Source organism: Delphinus delphis, chromosome 2 (assembly GCF_949987515.2).
Source record: "Delphinus delphis chromosome 2, mDelDel1.2, whole genome shotgun sequence".
Classification (NCBI taxonomy): domain Eukaryota; kingdom Metazoa; phylum Chordata; class Mammalia; order Artiodactyla; family Delphinidae; genus Delphinus; species Delphinus delphis.
Window position 1 is genome coordinate 29,373,200 of NC_082684.1, and position 26,712 is coordinate 29,399,911.

Here is a 26,712-nt window from a genome sequence, read left to right on the forward strand (position 1 = left end):
TGCCCAGCATGCATCCCGGCCATCCACCCCCGCCCCCGCGACGAAAGACACTGAATTTCCTTTGAAGAACTTCCTCATCCTGTGCTGGGACTTCACTTGGTCTCCGGAAGTGCTGCAGAACACAGTGAATGCTCCCAGACTGTGGAAGGCCTGGCCACAATGATTGGCTTGTGCTTAACCAAGTGACCCAAGTTTCTCCAGTCAAAGTGACTCAGAGGAGCGTCACTATATATACAGGCTGCCTACGATTCTTTTTAGAGTCCACGTCTAGTGTTATCCTACTTCAGAAGGTCTTGAGAGGTGACCATATGCCAGGCGCTCTTCTAGACACCGGAGATGCAGAGGTGAGCGATATCCTCACTGTTTTTGGTGGCAGTTGAGCGTCCATCCAAAAAATGTTCTGTGTCCCCGAGCTGCTGCGGGAGACCAACTCTGAGTCCCACGTGTTCTCTCCAAGCTGCCCATGCTGTTTAGGAAGAGCTGCGCGCAGCGTCTTGGTCCAGGGGAACTTTGGTCCCTCGTCAATCCAGTTCACTCGGGCGGCAGGGGTGGGGAGGGGGCCGACCTGCGCCTCCTCAGGGGAATCGGGGCCATTCTTTTTTTTTTTTTTTTTTTTTTTGCGGTAAGAGGGCCTCTCACTGTTGTGGCCCCTTCCGTTGCGGAGCACAGGCTCCGGACGCGCAGGCTCAGCGGCCATGGCTCACGGGCCCAGCCACTCCGCGGAACGTGGGATCCTCCTGGACAGGGGCACGAACCCGTGTCCCCTGCAACAGCAGGCGGACTCTCAACCACTGCGCCACCAGGTAAGCCCCCGGGGCCATTCTGTATTCTTGATAACTGCCCTTCACACCCACCCTGGGATTTTGTTTTATTAGCTACAACTTCTCTCTCCAGAATCTTCAAACTCACCTCCTCTGAACCTTAAATCGACTTCTTAAATCTGGGCCTCTCATTAACAGGCACTGTGGTAGGCATGAGGGTGCAATTGTTGAGAACATGGTCACTGTCCCCATGTAACTATTGTTGCTTTATACATAAAGATTACTTGTCTTCATTTGAAACATTTATGATAGATTACCAGGAATGGAATTGCTGGGTCAATTTAATTTTTGTGATTATTATAGGGCAAGATAATTTTTGTGATTATTATAGGTTTTACCAAACTTCCTCCCAAAGAGTTTACAACCTTGCAAGCAATTATGAGCAGGTTAGACTACATGGCCTCTAGGGCCTTTTCTGTGTTTCTGTTTGATCTCTCAATCTTCTTCCTCACATTCCTATCCAAACCCTTGAGAAAGCATTTCGATTTTACCCCTACCCAGGTGTCACATCTACACTTTTAATTTCTCACATGGTCTATTACAGTGGTCCTCAAGTGGGGGCAATTTTGCCTTCCCAGGGAACACTCAAATATCGTATATTAACACATATATGTGGAATCTGAAAAAATTGGTATAGACGATCTTGTTTACAAAGCAGAAATAGAGACACAGGCATAGAGAACAAACCTATGGATACCAAGGGGGCAATGGGGGGGGTTGGGATGAACTGGGAGATTGGGATTGACATATATACACTATTGATACTATGTATAAATTAGGTAACTAATGAGAACCTACTGTATAGCACAGGGAACTCTACTCAATGCTCTGTGGTGACCTAAAGTGGAAGGAAATCCAAAAAAGAGGGGATATATGTATACATATAGGTGATTCACTTTGCTGTGCAGTAAAAACTAACACAACACTGTAAAGCAACTATACTCTAATAATGATTAAGAGAAAAAAAAAAAAGAAATTGCAGACTCTACAGGCAGCTCAACATGTGGGTTTATACTGGGCCTTGATGAGAAACAATGTTGCTGGTTTCCCCTGCCATATTCTCTGGAACTCAGAACAAGAGACTTGATCAAGAATAGGAGAGAAACTTCAGTTCAAGAAAGAAGCCTTTTGACCTCATCAAACGTATAAGCTTTTGCACAGCAAAGGAGACCATAAACAAAACAAAAAGACAACCTACGTAATGAGAGAAAATATTTGTAATGTGACCAACAAGGGCTTAATTTCCAAAATATACAAACAGCTTATACAGCTAAATATTAGAAAAACAAAAAACCCAATCAAAAAATGGGCAGAGGGACTTCCTTAGTCATCCAGTGGGTAAGACTCAGCACTCCAATGCAGGGGGCCTGGGTTCGATCTCTGGTCGGGGAACTAGATCCCACATGCATGCCACAACTAAGAAGTCCACATGCTGCAACTAAAAGATCCTACATGCTGCAACGAAGATCCCGTGTGCTGCAGCTAAGACCCAGCGCAGCCAAAATAAATAAATAAAAATAAATAAATCTTTAAAAAAAAATGGGCAGAATACCTAAATAGATATTTCTCCAAAGAAGACATACAGATGGCCAAAAGGCACATGAACAGGTGTTCAACATCACTAATTATTAGAGAAATGCAAATCAAAACTGCAATGAGGTATCACCTCACACCAGTCAGAATGGCCATCATCAAAAAGTCTACGAATAATAAATGCTGGAGAGGGTGTGGAGAAAAGGGAACCCTCCTACACTGTAGGAGGGACTATAAGTTGGTGCAGCCACTATGGAGAACAGTATGGAGGGTCCTTAAAAAACTAAAAATGGAGCTACCATATGATCCAGGAATCCCACTCCTGGGCATATGTCCAGAAAAGACAAAAACTCTATTTCGAAAAGACACATTCACCCCAATGTTCATAGCAGCACTATTTACAATAGCCAAGACATGGAAGCAACCTAAGTGTCCAAAAACGAATGGATAAAGAATATGTGGTGTATATATATATATATACCATAAAAAAGAATGAAATTATGCCATTTGGAGCAACATGGATGGACCTAGAGATTATCATACTAAGTGAAGTAAGTCAGACAAAGATCATATATCACTTTTATGTGGAATCTAAAAAAAATGATACAAAGGAACTTATTTACAAAACAGAAATAGACTCACAGACATAGAAAACAAACATGGTTACCAAAGGGGAAAGGGGAGAAGAGGGATAAATTAGGATCTTGAGATTAAGATTAAGATTAATATACAGGGGCTTCCCTGGTGGCGTAGTGGTTGGGGGTCTGCCTGCCGGTGCGGGGGACGTGGGTTCATGCCCCGGTCTGGGAGGATCCCACATGCCGTGGAGCGGCTGGGCCCGTGAGCCATGGCCGCTGAGCCTGGGCGTCTGGAGCCTGTGCTCCGCAACGGGAGAGGCTACAACGGTGAGAGGCCTGCATACTGCAAAAAAAAAAAAAAAAAAAAGATTAATATACACATTACTGTATATAAAATAGATAAACACCAAAGTCCTACTGTTTAGCACAGGGAATTATATTCAATACCTGTGATAACCTATAATGGAAAAGAATCTGAAAAAGAATATGTATATATCAGAATCACTTTGCTGTACGCCAGAAACTAGCACAACCTTTTAAATCAACTATATTTCAAAAAAAAAAAGGAAAGAAAGAAGCCTTTTAATTCTACCTAGTGGGCCTTCTACATTGCCTCCCAAATGTTTTTCAAACTGCTTTGGGGAAAGTAATAAATGTTTGTGATTAAAAAAAAAAAATGGGGCTTCCCTGGTGGCGCAGTGCTTGAGAGTCCGCCTGCCGATGCAGGGGACACGGGTTCGTGCCCCAGTCCGGGAAGATCCCACATGCCGCAGAGCGGCTGGGCCCATGAGCCATGGCCGCTGAGCCTGTGCGTCCAGAGCCTGTGCTCTGCAACGGGAGAGGCCACAACAGTGAGAGGCCCGCGTACGGAGGAAAAAAAAAAAAAAAAAGGTCCACATCAAAAAAATCTTAAATAAAAATAAGTACCCTTATTAAAGCCCATTTCACATTCCATCTCCTCCCCAAAGGCTCTCCCATCTCCCTAGTCACAGGAGAACTTTGGCCCTTTCACATTGCTTTAGCACATTGTGCATGTATTGGTGTATCATATATCAGATTCCTTCTTAAACTTCCTAAACTGTAAACTCCTTCGAGCAAAGGACTTCCTTATGCCTCTTTCTCTTGCTTTTAGCACACTGCTCTTCACAGAGAAGATGCACAGGAAATGTTTGTGGGAAGCAGACCAACCAGAATTGAGTCCCTGCTACTCATTATCTGTGGCATTAGCTCAGTCAAGTTACTCTCTCAGATCTCGGTACTCTCATCTGTAAAGTAGGAGTAGTCATTGAACATACTTCTTCATAGATGTATGGAGAAAATAATGTTTTATTGTGAGCATAAAATAATGCATGCAAGGCACTTAGCACAGGATCTGGTACAGATCTAAACACTTAAAAAATTGTAGCTATAATTTATTATTATGGAGCAAGGACCTGTATGATGGCTTTTGTGCCTCTGGCCTAGTTCAGAGAAACTAGGAGTGGGGGAGTCAGAGAAGTTCTTGAATTGGCCAGGATGACAGCATGGGATGGGAAGATTAAGACTATTTTTGCCTGTGCCCTGTGGAAGTTTAAATGGGTGAGTGGGACCGTTTCAGACAAGGCCATCGTGTGAGGTATCGCTCTGCGCAAAGTTACCTGGCCAAGGGCCAGAGTAGGGTCTGAAACCAACCGATGTTATCCTCGAAAGTCCTGTGCCCTACTCTAGGGCTGCAGTGTCTGGAGGAAGGGCCAGCAGAGGGGGAGCCCTCTTCCTAATTGACATACAGGCTGTGTATGCTGGCCAGACCCTGATATCAGATTCCCCAGGGAAATATTGCAGAGGGCAGGTCAAGGATGGCACTGGGAGGTTTCATTGCTTTTTCAAAGGGAGCGGTTTTCAATAGACAGTGGACACATCCTGTAGTGAACTGGGGGGATGAGCTATGCTTCTCTGCTGGCAAAGCTGGGAAACACTGGGCTTAGCTAGACGAGAGCTGTAAATTTGTCTTTTCCACATCCTGTACAATATCTCCTCCTCTTAGTCTTTCCTGTGACCTCATCCTTTTCTTTCTTCAACATTTTGTGATTTCCTCAAGTAAAGAATGTTGTTGCTATCTGTCTTCTAGTTTCCCTTGTGACTGGGAGACACCTTTTGGAGACTGACTTACTTTTAATTTCATCATTTTCCTGTGGCTCTACTTAGTTCAACAAAAGCAGCTATTAATAACCATTTTCAGAAATATATTTACTGGGACTTCCCTGGCAGCGCAGTGGTTAAGAATCCGCCTGCCAATGCAGGGGACACAGGTTCGATCCCTTATCCAGGAAGATCCCACATGCCACAGGGCAACTAAGCCCGAGCGCCACAACTACTGAGCCAGCGCACCTAGAGCCCGTGCTCCACAACAAGAGAAGCCACCGCAAGGAGAAGCCTGCGCACCGCATCGAAGAGTAGCCCCTGCTCCTCACTGCAACTAGAGAAAGCCCGTGCACAGCAACGAAGACCCAACACAGCCAAAAAAAAGAAAGAAAAAGAAAAAGAAATATATTTACTGACATGGAATAATGTTCTCAATATATCATTGAATAAGAAAAAAAGCAGACAAAATAAGTATTATGGTAGGATCCCATTTGGGAGATATATATGTGTGTGTCGATATGTATGTGTATTTCTATCTATCTATACATCCATCCATATATACGTACTACTGAAAAAAGTTTGGGAGTCTTTATGCCACAATATTTAACAGTGATCGTCTTTGGATGGTGGGATTCCAGGTGATTTTTATTTTCTTCTTCTTTGCATATTTGCCTGGTCTGGGTTTTCTCCATTGTACATATCATTTGTGCAATTAAAAATATAGTGTTTTTTTTGGAATTCCCTAGCAGTCCAGTGGTTAGGACTCTGTGCTTCCACTGCAGGGGCAAGGGTTCCATCCCTGGTTGGGGAACTCAGAACCCGCAAGCTGTGGGGCACGGCCAAAAAGAAAAACATATATAGTGTTTTTTTAAACAACAAACTTCACTCTCCCTAATTCATTTCATTTCTTCTGATCTCTAATCATTGCTTGCCTTGCTCTTATTTTTTTGAATTGATATTATCTTTGTTTAATGAAAGAAATTTGACATTGAGATTACAGAAGTTACTAATTGTTCATCAGAGAAGCTGCTGTAGAAAAGAGGTTGAATAGAGCCAATCCCATGTTTAAATCTACATAGAATGATCTGAATCCTCTCAGAAAAGTTATCTCCCCCACCAAATCCCATTGTTAGATAGTTATACCTTTGGATAAGTCATTGCCTTTTTCATTCATTCTTTATTTAAAATTCAAATACAATGGGAAGGTGTAATAATTTGCCAGGGCTGCCATAACAAAGTACCACAGACTGGCTGACTTTAACAACAGAAGTTTATTTTCAGAAAACAATTTCTGGAGGCTAGAAGTCCAAGATCAAGGTGTTGGCAGGGCTGTTTTCTGGGGCCTCTCTCCTTAGCTTGTGGATGACTGCCTTCTCCCAATCTTTATATGGTCTTCCCTCTGTACAATTCTGTGTTAAAATTTCTCCTTTTTATAAGAACATCAGTCATATTAGATTAGGGTCCATTTTTACAATCTCATTTTAACTTAATAACCTCTTTAAAGACCCTATCTTCAAATACAGTCACATTCTGAGGTACTGGGGGTTAGAACTTCAACACATGAATTTTGGGAGACACAATTTATCCCATAACAGAGGGGTGATATACGCTAAGTCACAAATTCCTTTAAGCACTTTTCCTTTTTAAAGGAAGGATAACATGATAAGTTGTTGAAAGGGGGATAGGGAGAAAAAGAAATTAAAGAAAAAAGAAAAACAAGTGTCCAGGGTAGTGGTTCTCAGCCCAAGATGATTTTGCCCCCCCTCCCTTCCAGGGGACATTTGGCAATATCGAGAGACAGTTTTGATTGTCACAACAGGGGAGATGCTACTGGCATCTAATGCGTAGAGGCCAGAGATGCTGCTAAACATCCTGCAATGTGCAGTACAGCCCCACAACAAAGAATTATCCGGCCCTAAATGTACCAAGGTTGAGAAACCCTAGGATAAACTTTTGGATGACCCCATCAACATAAAAATGTGGATATCTTTGATCCAGTAATACTGCTTCTAGGAATCTATCCTACAGAAATATTCATCCATGTGTACAAACATATATAGATATAGAGATAGAGAGAGAGATAGAGACAGAGATATATACAGATGCTCATTGCTTATCATTTCAAAATTGGAAATGACTCAAATGTCGACTAAGTTTCAAGAATTCTTGTTAAAAATAATGACTAGGAAAGATGTTGAAAATATATTGTAAACTGAAAAATCAAATTGCAGCACAACATATATGTTGTCCCTTTTTTAAAAAATCCATATACATTTATATATAGTTTCTTTAAAACCACATATGTTGTATTTGTGTGTGTGACTGCACAGTTGAATATTTGAAGTCAGAGGTTGCCTCTGGGGAATGGCATTATTGGCAATAGAAGAACTTTCATGTTTAACTTTATACATTTGTGAATAATTTTGCTTAAGACCTCAAGGATATAGGACTTTGCTTTGGCAAATGTGAGACAGATTACAGTCTAACTTTGAGACTACTGACTCACTAATTTGTAAAACTATTTTACCAAATTACTGTAAATTAGGGATCAACAAATTATAACTCTCAGGTCAAATCTGGCCTGACTTCTGTTTTTACACACCCTGTGGACTAAGAATGATTTTCATATTTTTAAATGGTTGAAAAAAATCAAAAGAAGAATAATATTTTCTGAAATAAAATGTGTACAAAACTCAAATTTCAGTGCCCACAGATAAATTTTATTGGAATACAACCACACTCATTCATTACAAACTGTCTGTGGCTACTCTCATACTACAATAGCAGAGCTGAGCAGTTTTGACACAGGCCATCAGGCCCACAAAGCCTAAAATATATACTATTAATATTTGGCCCTTCACAGAAGTCTGCCAAGTCCTGCAGAACATCATGTAAGATGCTGTCTAGGATGTTGAACTTCCAACTCTTTTGCTCATGGACCCTCTAAAAGAATTGTGAAAAGCTACGTCACCTCTTCACCTTTTTTCATTGGCATCAAACATTTTTTTTAAGTTTAAATAGACACAAAGCATCTAATTTCTAACATCTACATAGTCCAGCATTTATATATATTGATATTTTAAATTAAAACTGTTACATCAGGCTTCCCTTGTGGCGCAGTGGTTGAGAGTCCGCCTGCCGATGCAGGGGACACGGGTTCATGCCCCGGTCCGGGAAGATCCCACATGCCGCAGAGCGGCTGGACCCATGAGCCATGGCCGCTGAGCCTGCGCGTCCGGAGCCTGTGCTCCGCGACGGGAGAAGCCACAGCAGTGAGAGGCCTGCATACCGCAAAAAAACCCCACAAAAAACTGTCACATCACTTTAAACATCCAACTAAATCTATAACAGTTCGATACCTACCATCATCCATTTAAAAAAATTATAAAATAAACAAGCTCTTCTTTGAAGTTGAAAATTTAATGTCTTTTTTTAAGCTTACATTTCCATTTTGAAATAACTTCCAGACAGAATTTTATTCTAATATACTATATGTTTATGCTTGAAAATATTTTTCATCATCATAACACTGTCTGTAACAAAAATATGTATTTAAATTGAGGTTATGGTTATATTCTCTTGTCATAGTCTGGGTTTTTCCTGGGATTCCCTGACCTCCTAAATGATTTTCTTTTTAATTTGTATTCATTAAGTTTCATTCTTGTGCTGTATAGTTCTACGGGTTTTCACAAATGCATAATGCCATGTATCCACCATTTCAGTATCATGCAGAATAGTTTAACCCCACTATAAATCTTCTGTGCTTCCTCTTTTCCATCCTCTCTTCCTCCCCGCAAACAACTGACAATCAGTGATCTTCTTATTATCTCTGTAGTTCTGCCTTTTCTAGAATGTCATATAATTAAAATCATACATATGTAGCCTTTTCAGGCTAACTTGTTTCACTTAGCGATACATGTTCAAGGAGGTTCACCCAAGTCTTGTGGCTTGAGAGCTTATTTCTTGTCTGTGAACAATATTTCATTGTATGGATATACCACACTTTGTTTTTCATTTCACCTACTGAAGGTTGATTCTGGTTTTTAATGATTATGAATAAAGTTGCTACAAACATTCATGTGCAGGTGAGACTTACAAATTAAAAGTTAAAATGATATGACCCGTCACAATTGATTTATTCAATTTTTTAAGTAATGAAAAACAAGATAATAAATAATGTGTTGGTTCTTTTTCCTTAAATAGCAAAAATACAATATAATATGTAGCTAAAATTGTAAGTTATTTGTGAAATAAGAAATATTATACAAGGCATGGTGTTCTCTCTGCATATATGTAAGTGGGCATATATCAAACTTTGGGGTTAGGCTTTTGAGATTAATTAAAGAATAGTCAAGTATGGGTTGGCCAAAAAGTTCGTTCGGGTTTTTGTACCATCTTATGGGAAAAACCCGAATGAACTTTTTGGCCGACCCAATATAAAAAATCAGAAATAATCCCATTAAATTCTTTAGACATCATAATAAAATTTTTCCTATTTATTTAATGAAGGAGGAAGATATATACATACACAAGGGACTTCCCTGGCGGTCCAGGGGTTAAGACTCCATGCTTCCACTGCAGGAGGCACAGGTTTCATCCCTTGTTGGGGAACTAAGATCCTGCATGCTTCACAGCATGGCCAAAAAATAAATTAATTAAATTAAAATTTAAAAAGATTTACCATTTGTAGTACCACTAGAGGTTTGCTCCCTGCAAATACACAATTCTGATGTATTCTATTTTGCTTGATCCTATCACAAAAGAAAAACATGGTGCATTTATTTATAATGCAGTTTTCCTGCACCACCACATTCTGGTAAGGAGCTCCAAAGACTGCAAAAATTCCAAATTCAAACCTGGTCTTTTTGTCAATGTAGGTGATAGTATGTATTTTAGTTGACAGTTTGGGGACTTCCCTGGTGGTCCAGTGGTTACGACTCCGTGCTCCCAATGCAGGAAGCCCGGGTTCGATCCCTGGTCAGGGAAATAGATCCCGCATGCCACAACTAAGACGCGGTGCGGCCAAGTCAATAAATATATATATATATTTTTAAAAAGTTTGGGGCTTCCCTGGTGGTGCAGTGGTTGAGAGTCCGCCTGCGATGCAGGGGACACGGGTTCAGTGCCTTGGTCCGGGAAGATCCCACATGCCGCGGAGCGGCTAGGCCCGTGAGCCATGGCCGCTGGGCCTGCGAGTCCGGAGCCTATGCTCCGCAACGGGAGAGGCCACGACAGTGAGAGGCCCGCGTACCACAAAAAAAAACAAAACAAAACCGTTTGTTAGCTTGATTTTTAAAAAATATTTATTTATTTATTTGGCCGCGCCCAGTCTTAGAAGATCCTGCGGCACGCGGGATCTTTTAGTTGCAGCATGCGGGATCTAGTTCCCTGACCAGGGATCAAACCGGGAGCCCTGCAGTGGGTGGGAGTCTTAGCCACTGGACCACCAGGGAAATCCCTACTAGCTTGATTTATAACATTTAAATATTTAGACGTTTAGTAAATGGAATTCCATTTGTACTTTGGCCCTAAGCTAAGAATACATTTGGGAATGAGATAGATAACTCTCTTACTATTTCATAGAGTAATACAGAAACCTAGATTAACATTAGAACAGCCTAGATTCCTGGGAATGCTTTAACCTAGGTACAAACTCAACTACGGCCATCACTACTTTGGTTTATAAGGTGAAAATATCCCCAGGGGCTGTTCACCCTGAGTGAATCCACCTTAGCACACATGAAGAATAAAGCTCTTTAGTCATTGCTACTACAATTCCCATAGCTGCTGCTATGACTACATATTAATAAAGACATAGAAAACACAGGCTAACCCCAAAGATCACCGTGTGGAGGTCCAAGCCTTGGGTGGGAAATTCAGGCATATTCTCCACATTAGGCTGCTGACTGCAATCAAAACAGGCAGGTCTTGGACTCATAGATTCTATTCTTTCATTTATTATGGTAGTTCACAGAGCTATTCTGATAAAACCATGGCTGAAGAGGCTTTCTCTTTGGATCTGTCACATGAGACCACATTTTGCACATGCGCTCACATGTTAATATCTCTCTGCAGCCTGTGAGGCCCCGCACACCAAATCCCTGGTCACAGAGTCCAGTCCCGGGCCTAAGCACAAGAAGCAGAGGTCATTCATCACTTGTCAAAGATCTACGCACTGCCCGGGAAAAAAGAATTGCGATGGGACCATTTGGATCTGACAACCAAGATCTCTAGCTAAGTAAAAACTCAAGTTTTTTCCAGGGTCGTGTCCTCTTCCCCTAGAAGGAAAGGTAATTATTTCTGGGATGAGCCCTTCTCTTTCTCCAAGACACAGGCAGCAGTGGACCTAGTCACATTCTTCTCTTTAACTGATGTTGTGTATCTCTTTGTCATTATGTTTATAAAGAAAAATCTGTTTAACAGTAAACCTGGCTCTTTAATGTGCACCATTTACAGAGGGTTAAAGAAAATTGACAACACATTAGGTGACAGTCCATATTTTTCCATAACCCAGAAAAGTCCTATATTAAATATAGGTCAGAACTCCAAATTTTACTAGAATAGAAATATTCAAAGACCCAGAATCTTTTGTAAGCTATACAAAGAGCCCTTTGAAACCCAAACTAGAATCCCATTAATCTAGGAAAGAAAATCTTAAGTGATGTTTTCTATCTACAAGTCTAGTCTTGTTTTAGAGCAAGTTCTTTAACTGCAGCCCAGAAGGCAATAAGGAAGCCATGTCACTGGACTGTTACAAGAAAACAGAGCTAGTACAATATTTTCCACCTTGTACTGTGTGGGTGGGTGTGAACACTTTTAGATCCCTAGGAAGCATTGCTGCAGTTTCACAAGGCTGATTAGCAATTCTCATGAGCCTCCTTAATGTACTTGATGCTTAAAAGATTAAGGCATCATGGGAGAGTTACAAACGGTATCTGTATCCTAAGCTGGGATCCCGTAAGAGCACACAATATCCAAAAAATTGCCGTGGAAGAGGCAAGATTCAGAACTCATAGTAGCAGAACTCATCCAGCTTTCTTTCCTAAATATTGATTGCTGTTTACACCCTAAATAGCTTTGGGACATTCAGTGATTAAAATAAAGCCAATATTAATTTCTCTCTCCATTTTTCTCCCCCTAATCAGATCCTCTCTTCTGGTTGCACTGTTACGATCAGAAATATAAAAAGCAATAATTTCCACTATGAACACCTAGCAGCTATTGAACATGGGGGAAAAAAGAACTTTGGGGGGATATCAGTTAAGTATGTAAAAGAAAATCTTCCCTTTTCCTGACTCATGTAACCCATGTTTTTATTTATTAATTTACACACTTCAAGTTAAATACTAATCCAAAAAGCACCATCACATACATCAAAATTATTTCCACATCTATCAAGTCTGAAGATTCTGAGATCTGGCTGCCATGAGACATTTGAGACAATAAATAATTCTGTGTGAGTACTTTCTCAGCCCTTCTATCTTTGACTTTGTCATTTCATAATGAAAGGACTTTATTGTGCTCTCTGCATCACTGGCAGGAACAAGAAGCCTGAACGGAACCCTTCAGTCAGTCAGCAAGGCCAAACAGAGGGTCTATTAGGCCTTCGGTACTCTGGGAGATGTAGCAGAAGCAGCAGAAATGGCCCTTGTCTTTGAGGAGTGTACAAAGGGTTCTATAAAACACACATATAAGAACCTTTGAAAGACAGTATGCTTAATCTAGTAGGAATTGTGGGGTACACAGAAGATGTGTTGTAGGAGTCCAGGGGAGAAGGGCGCTGGAGTAGTCATGGGTCTCAGGGATAGCACGAGCCTTAGATAGAGTGAGGGGAGGAGGGAAGATCTTCCAGGTGGGGGGAAGGACACGAGAAAAGCTGGAGGATGGAACTCGGCAGGGCTCCACGACATCTCCATTTTCCTCCTGTGTTTCCAAATCGGTTCACTTGTTGCTTCACAATAAAGAAGCAGGTCATCCATTCTCCTTGCCCTTGTGCTTTCTAGCTGTATCTATTCATATTAATAAACTGTTATAATGACAAAATATTCCAGAGATCCTTGCCTGTCCTTCCAGACTGAGGCAGTTGTAGGAGAGTTTTCCCACACAGAATGTTTTGGCTGTCTCCTTTCCATTGCTCTTTCCATTTTTCGTCTCCTTTCTTCTGCCACAGACATTCGCTAACTCCACAGGTTTATTAGACAAGGGATTGCTGCCTATCCTACTTTAAAAGGAAGCTTCTGTTTGGCCCAATTTGTGGGAGAAACACTATGCTGACCTTCTCTTTGTCGAGATCTAGAGAAATTTTCCATTTTTCAGCTAAGATTCATGTCCTTATTAGTTTACATATTCCATCTAAGTTAGCATCCCTTAGTGAACTACATCAACAGAAATCTTCCGGACCAGACTAACAGCAAAGGGAGGGCGGTGGGTCGAAGGAAAACACCTGCGTTAGAATTTGTTCTTTAGAATTTGTTCTCTCCCATCCCACAACCTCCCATTGGTTATCACTTAATCCTCCCACTCCATCGTATCCTTTCTGGAAGAGCTATACTGTCAACAAATAGTTACCAAAGGCATGTATTATACTTAGGCATCATGGCTGTGCCAGGAAGTGTAAGACAGTTTTTCTGACTCTGAGGAGTTTGTTTTCTTACTGGATAAAAGGGGCTCATTTGTTGGAGGCAGCAGCATCAGTGCCTCTCAGAGGTCAAGAGTGAGCTGGATACTCTGACTTTTTTGAGACTTCAGCTATATTTTTAAAAATGAAGTGCCAAAATGAAATTTCTAAAAATACAGTAGGTTTTTAATGTATCCACTTAAATTATTGCTTTTAACACAAAAAATTACAATGACTAACTTTTGAAACAATGTCAAAAATCTAAATTAACATGAATGTTCATAGCAATATTATTCATAATAGCCAAGAAGTGGAAACAACCCAAATGTCCATCAACTGATGGATGGATAAATAAACTTTGGTGTATCCATACAATAAAATATTATTTGTCAATAAAAAGTAATGAAGTACTAGTCCATCGACAGATGAAAGGATAAAGAAAATGTGATTTTATATATATATATATATATATATATATACACATATACACACATATAAATGTATACCCACATATACAATGGAAATACTACTCAGCCATAAAAAAGAATGAAATAATGCCATTTGCAGCAACATGGGTGGACCTAGAGATTATCATACTAAGTGAAGTAAGTCAGACAGAGAAAGACAAATATTATATGATATCACTTATATGTGGAATCTAAAAAAATGATACAAATAAACTTATTTACAAAATAGAAAGAGACTCACAGACATTGAAAACAAACTTATGGTAACCAAAGGGGAAAAGGGGTAGGGAGGAATAAATTAGGAGTTTGGGATTAGCAGATACACACTACCATATACAAAATAGATAAACAACAAAGACCTACTGTATAGCACAGGGAACTATATTCAATATCTTGTAATAACCTATAATGGAAAAGAATCTGAAAAAGAATGTATAACTGAATCACTTTGCTGTATACATGAAACTAACACATTATAAATCAATATACTGAAGTACTGATAAATGCTACAGCGTGGCTGAACCTTGTAAACACTATGCTAAGTGAAGGAAGCCAGTTACCAAAGATCACATATTGTATGATTTCATTTATATGAAATTTCCAGACTGGACAAATTTTTTAATTTGTCTATTCCTTCTTAAACCAATCGTCTGTTGATGCGCACTTGGGTTATTTTCATGTCTCGGCTATTGTAAATAGTGCTGCTATGAACATTGGAGTGCATGTGTCTTTTCAAATTGGAGTTTTCAACTTTTCCAGACATATGCCCAGGAGTGGAATTGCTGGATATATGGTAGCTCTATTTTTAGTTTTTTGAGGAACCTGCATACTGTTCTCCATAGTGGCTTCACCAATTTACACTCCCATCAATAGTGTAGGAGGGTTCCTTTTCTCCACAGCCTCTCCAGCATTTTTTTATAGACTTTTTTCTTTTTTTAACATCTTTATATAGACTTTTGGACGATAGCCATTCTGATCGGTATGAGGTAGTGCCCAATTGTGGTTTTGATTTGCATTTCTCTAATAATTAGTGGTGTGGAGCATTTTTTCATGTGCCTGTGGCCATCTGAATGTCTTCTTTGGAGAAATGTCTGTTTAGGTCTTCTGCCCATTTTTTGACTGGGTTGGGTTTTTTTTTTTTTTGATATTGAGTTGCATAAGCTGTTTGTACATTTTGGATATTAACCTCTTGTCAATTGCATCATGTGCAAATATTTTCTCCCAGTCCATAGGTTGTCTTTTAATTTTGTTGATAGTTTCCTTTGCTATGCAAAAGCTTATAAGTTTGATTAGGTCCCATTTGTTTATTTTTGCTTTTGTTTCCTTTGCCTTAAGAGACAGGTCCAAAAAAATATTGCTACGATTTAGGTCAAAGAATGTTTTGCCTATGTTCTCTTCTAGGAGTTTATGGTGTTATGTCTTATATTTAGGTATTTTAACCATTTTATTTTTGTATATGGTGTGAGGGAGTGTTCTAATTTCATTCTTTTACATGTAGCTGTCCAGCTTTTCCAACACCATTTGCTAAAGAGACTCTCTTTTCTCCTTGTATATTCTTGCCTCCTTTGCAGAAGATTACAGAATATCAAATTTATATAAACAGAAAGTAGATTAGTGATTGCTTAGGGCTGGGAGAGGTGGGAATGGGGGAGGGAGAGTTGGAGAGGGGAATAGGAATTGACTGTTAATGGGGTTTCTTTTGGGGGAACAGATATGTTCTAAAATTAGACTGTGGTGATGATTGTTCAACCTTGTGAATAAAATGAAAAAACATTGCATCATACACTTTAAATGGGTGAATTGTATAGTATGTTAATTGTACCTCAATTCGGCTGTTTTTAAAAAATCTAAATCGAAAGGCTTTTGTGACTGTGAAAGGCCCACAAGTGTAGGATGCTGTGCAGTGTGGAGTAGTGAACAGAACACTGGCTTTGGAAGTCAACATGCCTGAGTCCAAATATTTTGCTGCTTATTAATTATGTGACCTTTGGTGAGTGACTTAAATTCTCTGAGATTTATTATTTTTTAAAATAAATTTATTTTATTTATTTATTTTTGGCTGCATTGGGTATTCGTTGTTGCATGCTGGCTTTCTCTAGTTGCGGCAAGTGAGGGCTACTCTTCGTTGTGGTGCGTGGGCTTCTCATTGTAGTATCTTCTCTTGTTGTGGAGCACGGGCTCTAGGTGCACGGGCTTCAGTAGTTGTAGCACATGGGCTCAGTAGTTGTGGCTTGCAGGCTCTAGAGTGCAGGCTCAGTAGTTGTGGCACACGGGCTTAGTTACTCCACGGCATGTGGGATCTTCCTGGACCAGGGCTCGAACCCTTGTCCCCTGAATTGGCAGGCGGATTATTAACCACTCTGCCACCAGGGAAGCCCTGAGATTTCTTTCATTCACTGTAAAATGGTGACAATAATTCCTACTTCATAGGACTGGGTTTTGTTTTTTTTAAAAAAACATTGATTCAAAAAATATTTATTAAAGAGTTATTACATTCCAGGAACTGTTCTAGGTTCTGGGATATAGCAGTGACCAGGATAGTCAAGGTTTTCTACATTATAACTCATGCAAAAAAATCTAGATTTTTACATGAAACTTGTCCACTGTAAAACATTGGCAATTACTTTAAAAATATTAAAAACACTGAAAACTAACACTGTGCAAAACACATCTGGGAGCCAGATTTTGCCCTTGGGCTGAGAGTTTGTGACCCCTGATGTAGGCTTTTCAGAGGGTGAGTTTCTAGGCTATTGCTCACCTGGCTGAACCTCAGCACCCTCAGCCTGTTCCCATGTGCTGCCCAGCACCAACCAAAGAAAAATTCCTCAAAAATTCGGAGGAATCGTCCTAGCAAGTAATTGAGCTAGGCAGTGGCCTGGATCTCACCCATCTGTATAAGATGCTGCAGGCTTCCTCAGTGACCCAGTGAGGCCCCATTCATTTTCCATGCCTGGGCTGAGCTGGCACTTCCTACAGGGTAGGTTTGGAAGGCGCTTGTGCTTCCCATACCTTTCAAGATCATCTGTCCTCTGAGAATCTCTTTGGGAGGCCAGTTTAGGACACAGTCTCAGATGTTAGGATTTAGCCCTTTCATTCTTCTTTATCTGCTGATACCTGTCACCTCAACTGTTTTTGGACAAACATATAAGTGCGCACTGGTTGTATGGGAGGCTGTTTCCTGGAACTCAGTAATGGATAATTAATCTGTTTTAGTTCTCTAACATATCCCAGATCTCAGAAAAGAAAAAAAAAAAGCTCTAAATATATCTTGTAACTATTCAATTCAGAGTCAAACAAATTTAAATTGCTCATTTGTCCATCAACAGAGCAGTAGAGTTTAAAGCTCTGGCAAGAGGGATTCTATAGAGAGAATTCAGGAAGTCAGTGCCTTCATTAGGCCATTTTACCCTCTCAACACCAAAATGCTGTTTGGGGTACTTCACCCCATAGGGTCATGGAATTTTCCAGTGCCTCTGAGTTTGAGACTTTCACAGGCAGAAGCTAAGTGTAGCACATCAGACTTCCAAAAGCCTCTACCAAGACAGCGTGGTACCATACCTTTGATAAAGGGGGCAAGAATATACAGTGGAGAAAAGACAGCCTCGTCAATAAGTGGTGCTGGGAAAACTGGACTGCTACATGTAAAAGAATGAAATTAGAACACTCCCTGACACCACACACAAGAATAAACTCAAAATGGATTCGAGATCTAAATGTAAGACCGGGCACTATAAAACTCTTAGAGGAAAACATAGGCAGAACATGCTATGACATAAATCACAGCGAGATCCTTTTTGACCCACCTCCTAGAGAAATGGAAATAAAAACAAAAATAAACAAATGGGACCTAATGAAACTTCAAAGCTTTTGCACAGTAAAGGAAACCATAAACAAGACGAAAAGACAACCCTCAGAATGGGAAAAAATATTTGCAAATGAAGCAACTGACAAAGGAATTATCTCCAAAATTTACAAGCAGCTCATGCAGCTCAATAACAAAAAAACAAACAACCCAATCCAAAAATGGGCAGAAGACCTAAAATGACATTTCTCCAAAGAAGATATACAGATTGCCAACAAACACATGAAAGAATGCTCAACATCATTCATCATTAGAGAAATGCAAATCAAAACTACAATGCGATATCATCTCACACCGGTCAGAATGGCCATCATCAAAAAATCTAGAAACAATAAATGCTGGAGAGGGTGTGGAGAAAAGGGAACACTCTTGCACTGTTGGTGGGAATGTAAATTGATACAGCCACTATGGAGAACAGTATGGACGTTCCTTAAAAAACTAAAAATAGAACTACCATATGACCCAGCAATCCCACTACTGGGCATATACCCTGAGAAAACCATAATTCAAAAAGAGTCATGTACCACAATGTTCACTGCAGCTCTATTTACAATGGCCAGGACATGGAAGCAACCTAAGTGTCCATCAACAGATGAATGGATAAAGAAGATGTGGAACATATGTACAATGGAATATTACTCAGCCATAAAAAGAAACGAAATTGAGTTATCTGTAGTGAGGTGGATGGACCTAGAGTCTGTCACGCACAGTGAAGTAAGTCAGAAAGAGAAAAACAAATACTGTATGCTGACACATATACATGGAATCTAAAAAACGAAACAAAAAAATGGTCATGAAGAACCTAGGGGCAAGTCGGGAATAAAGACGCAGACCTACTAGAGAATAGACTTGAGGACACGGGGAGGGGGAAGGGTAAGCTGGGACAAAGTGGGAGAGTGGCACGGACATATATACACTACCAAACGTAAAATAGATAGCTAGTGGGAAGCAGCCACATAGCACAGGGAGATCAGCTTGCTGCTTTGTGACCACCTAGAGGGGTGGGATAGGGAGGGTGGGAGGGAGACGCAAGAGGGAGGGGATATGGGGATATATGTATACGTATAGTTGATTCACTTTGTTTTAAAGCAGAAGCTACACACCATTGTAAAGCAATTATACTCCAATAAAGATGTTAAAAAAAAAAAGAAAATGTGATATAGAGAAAAATGGTAGAGTCGTGTTCGAACTCCCTTCTGCTACGAATAACTATGTGACTCTGTGAAAAGTACTTTATCATTCTGAGTTTTACTTTCATCATTTGTAAAATGGGAAGAATGATAATTATCTCACGGGTCTTTTGCAGTGGTTCTCAACCTGGTTGCACATTAACATTGCTTTTAAAAATGTGGCAGCCTGGGACTTCCCTGGTGGTCCAGTGGTTGAGATTTCACCTTCCAATGCAGAGGGTGCAGGTTTGATCCATGGTTGGGGATCTAAGATCTCACATGCCTCACAGCCAAAAAAAAACCCCAAAACATAAGACAGAAGTGGGCTTCTCTGGTGGCGCAGTGGTTAAGAATCCACCTGCCAATGCAGGGGACATGGGTTCGAGCCCTGGTCTGGGAAGATTCCACATGCCATGGAGCAACTAAGCCCGTGCACCACAACTACTGAGCCTGAGCTCTAGAGCCCGCAAGCCACAGCTACTGAACCCACATGCCACAACTACTGAAGCCTGCACGCCCAGAGCCCGTGCTCCACAACAAGAGAAGCCACGACAATGAGAAACCCGCGCACCACAACTAGAGAAAGCCCACGCACAGCAACGAAGACCTAACACAGCCAAAAAAAAAAAAAAAGAGAGAGAGAAACAAATTCAATAAAGATTTTTAAAATGGTCCACATCAAAATAAATTTTTTTAATTAAAAAAAAATGTGGCAGCCTGTTCTACAAATTAAGTCAAAATCTCTGAGGGTGAGATCCAGATAGCAGTAGATTATAAAAGCTCTGTAGATTATTCTAATATACAGTCAGGATTGAAAATCACTGGTGAGGATTAAATAATATTACTTGTGTAAAAAAAAAAAATTGTTACTTGGGTAAAGCCCATCTTACTAGTTCCTAGTTACTCCCTAACTTAAATTTCAATCCAGCAATTGACTATACTTTTGGCATAGGTTCTAAGATTGCACCACCAGGTGTCAGTCTGACCATGCAAGTTGGTTCCTGGAAGCTTCTGTTTACCTGTTCTCACAGTAACAGCCATGTACCATCCCTACAACCATTTGTTGAGTACCTGCCTGCCTTATGCCAGCTATAGTGCTAGTGACCATGTGATTTCTAATCGTACGACAAGTAGGCAAGATAGTTATTGCCTCTATCGTGAGGAAGCAGAGGGTCAGAAAGATTCCGTGACTTGTACAGGATGCACAGTAAGCAGCAGAACTTAGATTCAAGCCTCATTCATTCATTCACTCATTCAAAAACACTGAACCTTACTATGCACAAGGTACTCTACATGGAATTGCGGATCCAAAGGTGAACAAAGTGTAGTTCTTATCCTCTGGAAGCTCATTTTATCCTTTACTTGTAGGTACATTTGGGGGAAAAAAAGGGGGGGGCATCTCATTTTACAGTTGTTCTTGGCCTCAGGCGAGCTACATCTAGAACTCAAATGCTATGTCCCTAAGAGGGTAGAATGGCCCTCATAGAATTTCCTGGGATGGCAGTTCCACGGTACCCAGCCATTATAAAAAAACAAAAAGAATTTGAGAGCCTATTAGTTACTTATGAGGCTAGGGACCACATCTGTTTTACCACTGTCTTATTTGCTTATTTACACCCTCAGCAGCAAACTATTAGCATAGAGTATGTGTCTAATTTTTAGTCAATGGATATTTACTGAATGAGTGAATGCCTAGTATTCTAAGCACTGCACATGAAGAGTCACAAGGGAAATGTTTAAAGAAGTCTGCACTGTATTCTGGTAAGCAGATTTGAATATTTCCTTCCAAAGGTTGTTCTAAAAAGCTCCAGTTGATTCATCCCTGAGGTGGGAAAGTCTCACAGATCTTGCAGAAGGTTCTAAATGAGCCAGGGGCCGGAGAATTATATTACTACATTTGATCACTGGATCCAGGGTGTAATGGCTACTCTGGAGTTTGGTCCGTATCACAAAGATACCAGCTGTTATGTCTCTGAGTTGGCATTCACTAACCAAGCAGTTTGACAGTTAGGACCATAAGGATTACCAGGTTGAGACAGACCTATAGTCCATTTAATATTCTCTTACCTTGGACGAAAGGTTATTCAAGTAGTGGTTCTTAAACCTGGTTATGAATCAGAATCACTTGGTGGAGCTTTGCAAAAATGAAGTACAGATCTCTGGACCCTACTCCAACCTAATGAAGTGGAACCCCTGGAACTAGGAAAGGGATCTGGGACTCTGCAGTAGGACTGGGGTTGAAAAATGACTGGTTCATTCATGTATGACTCTGCAGTTCATAAATTTGCTCTAATCATTTCTGTATTCTGACTATATTCCCTCCCTGGATAATGAGCTCCATGCATTTATTACCTACACCTTAAAGTATTCTTTTTTTTTTTTACCAGTCCTCTTCTTAACTCTACTGGAAGTTTGTCAATGATGTTATAATCCTAGGATTCGGGGATTTGAGAGCAGAGTTCCTGCTGATCTTCCCCATGCTGTTTGCGATACTATAGAGTTAGCTCCGCTCTCCCCCTAAAGCATGCCTAGCAGTCACGTGCCCATTCTTGAGCTTTTTCTTGGTTTACAAGCAGCTCTGGCTTTATTAGGTGATCCATTCTGCATCAGTTCGACAACCTTTGTCCACTTTGTGCAACAGCAGAAAAATAATATCTGTTCCTGTGATGATTGTGACCTGAGATTGTTACTGCTTAGGTCATTCAGGACAGGTAAGTACTTGTTACAGGCTCAGGTTAAAGTCCTGTTATGAGTCTAGTCAGCCTGTTAGCTTTGGAGACGCCAAGAAGGGGAATGTACTTTCACTTAAGAACTCAATGACTAACATATCACTTTGGAATGACAATCTGGTTGGTCTGTGGAACAGAGACCAGGAGGGGTAGTGGGGCAGGAGCATTTATAACAAAGTATACAAGGGAGTGAATAGAGAAGTAGAATACCAGGGTCACATACCTGCCAAATAGAATGAAAAAGGGTCTGGTTTAACCACTTCCTTAAAAATAAAAGGGCTAAGTGGTGGGAGATGGAGAGCCACAATTGGGGTGATCATTTTGGAGTCTCCAAATATCCTTTGATAAGTCAAAGTTCCTAAGTAGCCTTACACACATGTAAAAAAGAGGATAGGAGGGAGGGCTTAGGAGAGAGAGAGAGAGGGAGAAGTGTTACCAGGTCACAGCCTATACATCCCTCCACACAAATTAGGCCTGGCCAGGATCTGTTGCACAGAAAACTTACTGGTGCTTGGTTGGAAATTTGTAATACTCCAATGATGGGGATTTTTGGTTGTATTCCTTACAGACATCGGCAATGAACATGTTCTCAACTGAGGTTATTAGAAAACAGATCTCCAGGGACTGGTCCACCCAAGATGAAAATACTGTGGCCTCTGATTCCAATACAGGAGCTCAAAGATGCTCCGGGTCCTTTATGAATCAACAATCAAAATAATAACAGCTTTTCCTGGCATGTCTTTTCATCTAGAGATTTCAAAGCATTTCACAAACATCTGCCCATTCCTTGGGTAGCTGATTAAGCCACATCTCTGACAATCATCTTTTGCATGGGGTCCTTCCATCAACTGATGGCTGAGCAGGAAATAGAGTGTGGGCCTCCTGATCCAAGACCTCACACTCAACGCTCACTCCCTCTCTTTACCACCCAATCTGCAGCAATTTGTGCTCCCATGGGGCATAGTTCTTAGTAGGGCCTGTGTGTCAGATCTGCCTGCTTCTTTGCTGTCATCACTTCCCACTGACTGCATTTCTGATTCCCTGTGTCCTGGCAAGTGGGCTGTGCCTTGGTTGTTTGAAGGATCCTGTTGAAGGATCCCTAGGGATTCTTCATGTCTTGTCATCCTTCATCCCAATTCACAACTCCCCCACCATCTCAGGGCCATCAGAGTGCTGTGTCCTGTGGTGTATCCTTCCTCCTTCTCTATGTCCATCCTCACTTCCCCTCTGCAGAAGAAGAGGAAACCACAGACCAAGAGCTTTTGAGCTAGGAAGGAATGGGAAGGAAGAGTTTTGTCTTTTCTCTCAGTTTATCCTCTTGTTCCCAAGGAGGAGGCCAAGGCCATGAACAATGACCCCCAACGGGAGGATTAGCAGGTTGAGTCTTTGCTTGCATCACTCATCCTGAGGGAGTTGAATTTTTTTGTTTCTTATCTGGAGCAGGAATGACTCAGTGCAGACCCTTGATGGGGAAATCCATCCCAGAGCCTGAGAGGGAAGTAGCAGAGGGCCACCACCAGCCCAGCATTTTAATTTAATTTTCAGACCAGAACAGTTTCACTGAGTCGGAGGAAACCGAATTCTCCCTCTCCCCACTTTTGGCGACTGAAGGAATGACCCTGTCTCTCTATGGGAGTCCAACAGAGACAGGCAATGAGATTTCCAATTCATAATGCAGGGAAGGCCCTATGCACACTGGTAGAAGGCTTTATTTAGTCATATCCCCCCACTGTGCTTTTACCAACTAATTAATGTAACCACTAGTGATCATTATATGATAATTAGCACATGCCTTTTTCATAACTCCCATAGCACCACCCCAAAATAAATGATGGTGTAGAGTGGGAAGGCTGCCCCTAGAGACAACTCCTGACTCATTCATTCACTAAACATTTAGTGAGCTAGTTTGGGTCAGGCCTTGTGCTAGGAGCTGTGAGCAGGATGGATGAGTTTCCTGGTATCACAATGCTGCAGGGGAGATAGGCACTACGCAAGTTTACACATGGGGTGTGTGTATTCCACACGGAAGTGCAGTGTGTATAAGAGGGGCATCCAACCCAGTGGTGGCTGGGAGAGGAGGTGTCAGCAGGCCCCACTGTAGTAGTGACTTTGAAGGTGAGATCTGTAAGATGAGAAGCAGCTAGTAAATGGAATCTAACTTAGGGTAACCCTATACTATTGGTATAATTTCCCCAGAACATAGAGTTAAACCCAAAGCTGCCTCCTTATATCAACCCTCCAAAGTAACTCCCAGGCTCCTTCAAATACAGTGCCTTGGAGTCTGCTTCTGTACAGTGTGACGAGACCTTGGGAAAGTGTGAAATTCTGCACAAGTGGAAGATGTAATTATTGTATCCCACTAGAGAGACTATTTCAGGGAGGAAGATGGCACGAGGGAAATAGGTGTGAAAATCAGGTTCTTCTATTTCCACACCCAGGCTCAGTTCTCCGTGCCCTTGGGATGTGCTGGGTCTGCCTCAGGAAATATGTTTGTCTGCCTTCACTTGAGCAACAAAATCCTTCTTATCAGCTGCTGCTCTGAGAAGACACTGGTGTCCTTTTGCAGGAAACTTAACAGGAAAAGAAAGAAAGCCTACCACTAAATACACTTCCTGAGGACAAAATGAAATGGCTGTTGCTCTGGCTGCCTGTAGGAAAAGGCTGAATAAATAAACACACCATCTCTATTGTGTAGGCAGACTTCCTGGGGGCAAGTCCTCATCTCCTCAGCCCCTTTCCCTTCTAAAATTGGCCATCCTGCAAAAAAGCAGACAGAGATCTTCTCTGGCTGCTGAGTGGTACTGAGCCTTATTTATTATTCTCCCCTTTCTCAAACACAGAGGAAACATAGAGTTAGAAGAAGAAGAGACAAGAGTAACAGGAAGAGGAACTTGATGTTGCTATACACCTCTCCTTTAACCTCACGGAACTTTCCCAGCAACTTCTGCTTTGAGCCTTTCTGTGCACAAACCTGGAAACACCTTGGAACACGCCCAGAGGAGAAGGGACCAGAGCTGGTGCATCTCAGAAAATCAAGGGGCCTGTTTAAATCACAGCTGCACAGGTGATTTGGAGGCAGAGGTGTAACTGTTATTACCTGTTATTTATTGAGCTCTAATGGTCTAGCACCACAGAAGAAACTGTTGGAGACGGAGGCTCTGGATCAGGAAACAGCTCCAGTTGAAAAGATCCTAGGGCATTTCCTTGTGAGGATAGTTTCTTCTTCTGCCTGGAACACAGACAAAAGGAAAGAACATGTACAAATATAAAGAGAGGGAGGGAGGGAGGGAGGGAGAGAATATTTGAGTACCTACTCCTAGCCTGAAAAGATAAGATGAGGTGAGCTATGCACTTGGACCTTTGTTCTTCTACAGTGTTTTCGGTTTAAAAATCATTTATACTTCAGGGGTATTTCTCTGCCATTTTTCTATATAATAATCATGGGTGAGCCCTGAGAAATGACTCAAAGCCAAAATAACGGGGTTTCCTTGATTATAGTTCCTCATTTTCTCTGGCCACTAGCCAGACCTTAATATCCTCCTCCCTTACAAGGAATCCACTCAACGCAGCCCTGCTGGGTCACTCTAACCTTGTAGTGATCTTTCGTTCATGTTGCAAACTGGACTCTCTTCTTCCAACTTTCTAATTGCAAAATTTCTCTTTCTTCAGTCTCTTGATTCTGACTTCTCCCAATCCAGGTGTGCAATCCACCTCTTGGGTGTCCTTACTCCATCCACGGAGCCTGGGTAGAATCCCCCTTTCTCTCATCCTCAGTTAACGACTGACAGCAGACTACACAGTGACCAGCTTCTTTTGAAAGGGACAAAAGTCACACAGCCAAGTCCTTGCTCATTCTGGGCACACTCCCCTCTCTCTGGAACTTTAATGGATCCAGGCTCAGATTTCTGCATACTGGAAGGCGCTGCCATACTTAGCCCACCTTGCTTGTTTTGAGCATGCCTTTCTTAGTATAGCGCAGGCAGGAAATTAGACTGGATCATGGCTTTGTTGGGCATATTTTATGAGCCCCAAATCTAGAATTGTGTTCTGGCAAGTATAGGGTACACATGGATAAATGAGGCAAAACATTTGAAAATTAGACCACTCTGGAAGTTACCGTAATCATAGCATATCTTTCCAGTAGCTTGGAGGGGCAACCAGATAGCATACACTCATATAACATTAATAATAATTAATGGTTACTGAGCGCTTACTATGCGTCAGGTCCTTCCTGAATTATGTAGATTATCTCATTTATTGCTCATAAAAGTTTCCTCCTAGTAGCTAGAAGGGAGAGAAAACCAATCATTATATACTCAATAATAACATTAATAGTAATAATAGTTATTGTATACACCAGGTACATAATATATGCCAGGCCCTGAATTGAACATATTCTCTCCCTTAATGTTTAAACAAAACCTACAAGTAGGTATTATTATTATTATTATTATTATACTAAGGTAGTCTGCTTCTAAAGTGACTCCAATGATCCCTCTTCTGGTATGTACATCCTTGTGTAATCCCCTTTCCTTGAGTGTGGGCTGGACCTAATGACTTGCTTTTAACTAATAGAATGTGGCAAGAATTTTGGGATGTCACTTCTGTGATTAGATTACAAAAGACTATGACTTGCGTCTCTTTAGCAGTCTCATTCTTACTGGCCCTCTCTCTTGCCCTCTTGCTGGCTTGCTCTGATGAAGTAAGCTGCCATGTTTTGAGGTGCTCTATGGAGAGATCCACAAGGCAAGGCACTGAGGGAAGTCCTGAGCTAACAGCTCATGAGGACCTAAGGCCTTAGCCTAAAGCCTGTGA

The 26,712-nt window shown here is 41.1% G+C and overlaps 1 protein-coding gene across 1 annotated transcript in view; it reads left to right on the top strand.

Moving 5' to 3' along the window:
* The window catches only part of HEATR4 (HEAT repeat containing 4), a 35,144-nt gene extending 23,736 nt beyond the window's left edge, over nucleotides 1–11,408 (top strand). The window contains exon 16 of the mRNA XM_060004271.1: nucleotides 11,129–11,408. Coding sequence (XP_059860254.1) covers nucleotides 11,129–11,287 — 159 coding nt within the window. The 3' untranslated portion in view covers nucleotides 11,288–11,408. The remainder of the gene's footprint in view (nucleotides 1–11,128) is intronic.
* Nucleotides 11,409–26,712: the final 15,304 nt, after the last annotated feature.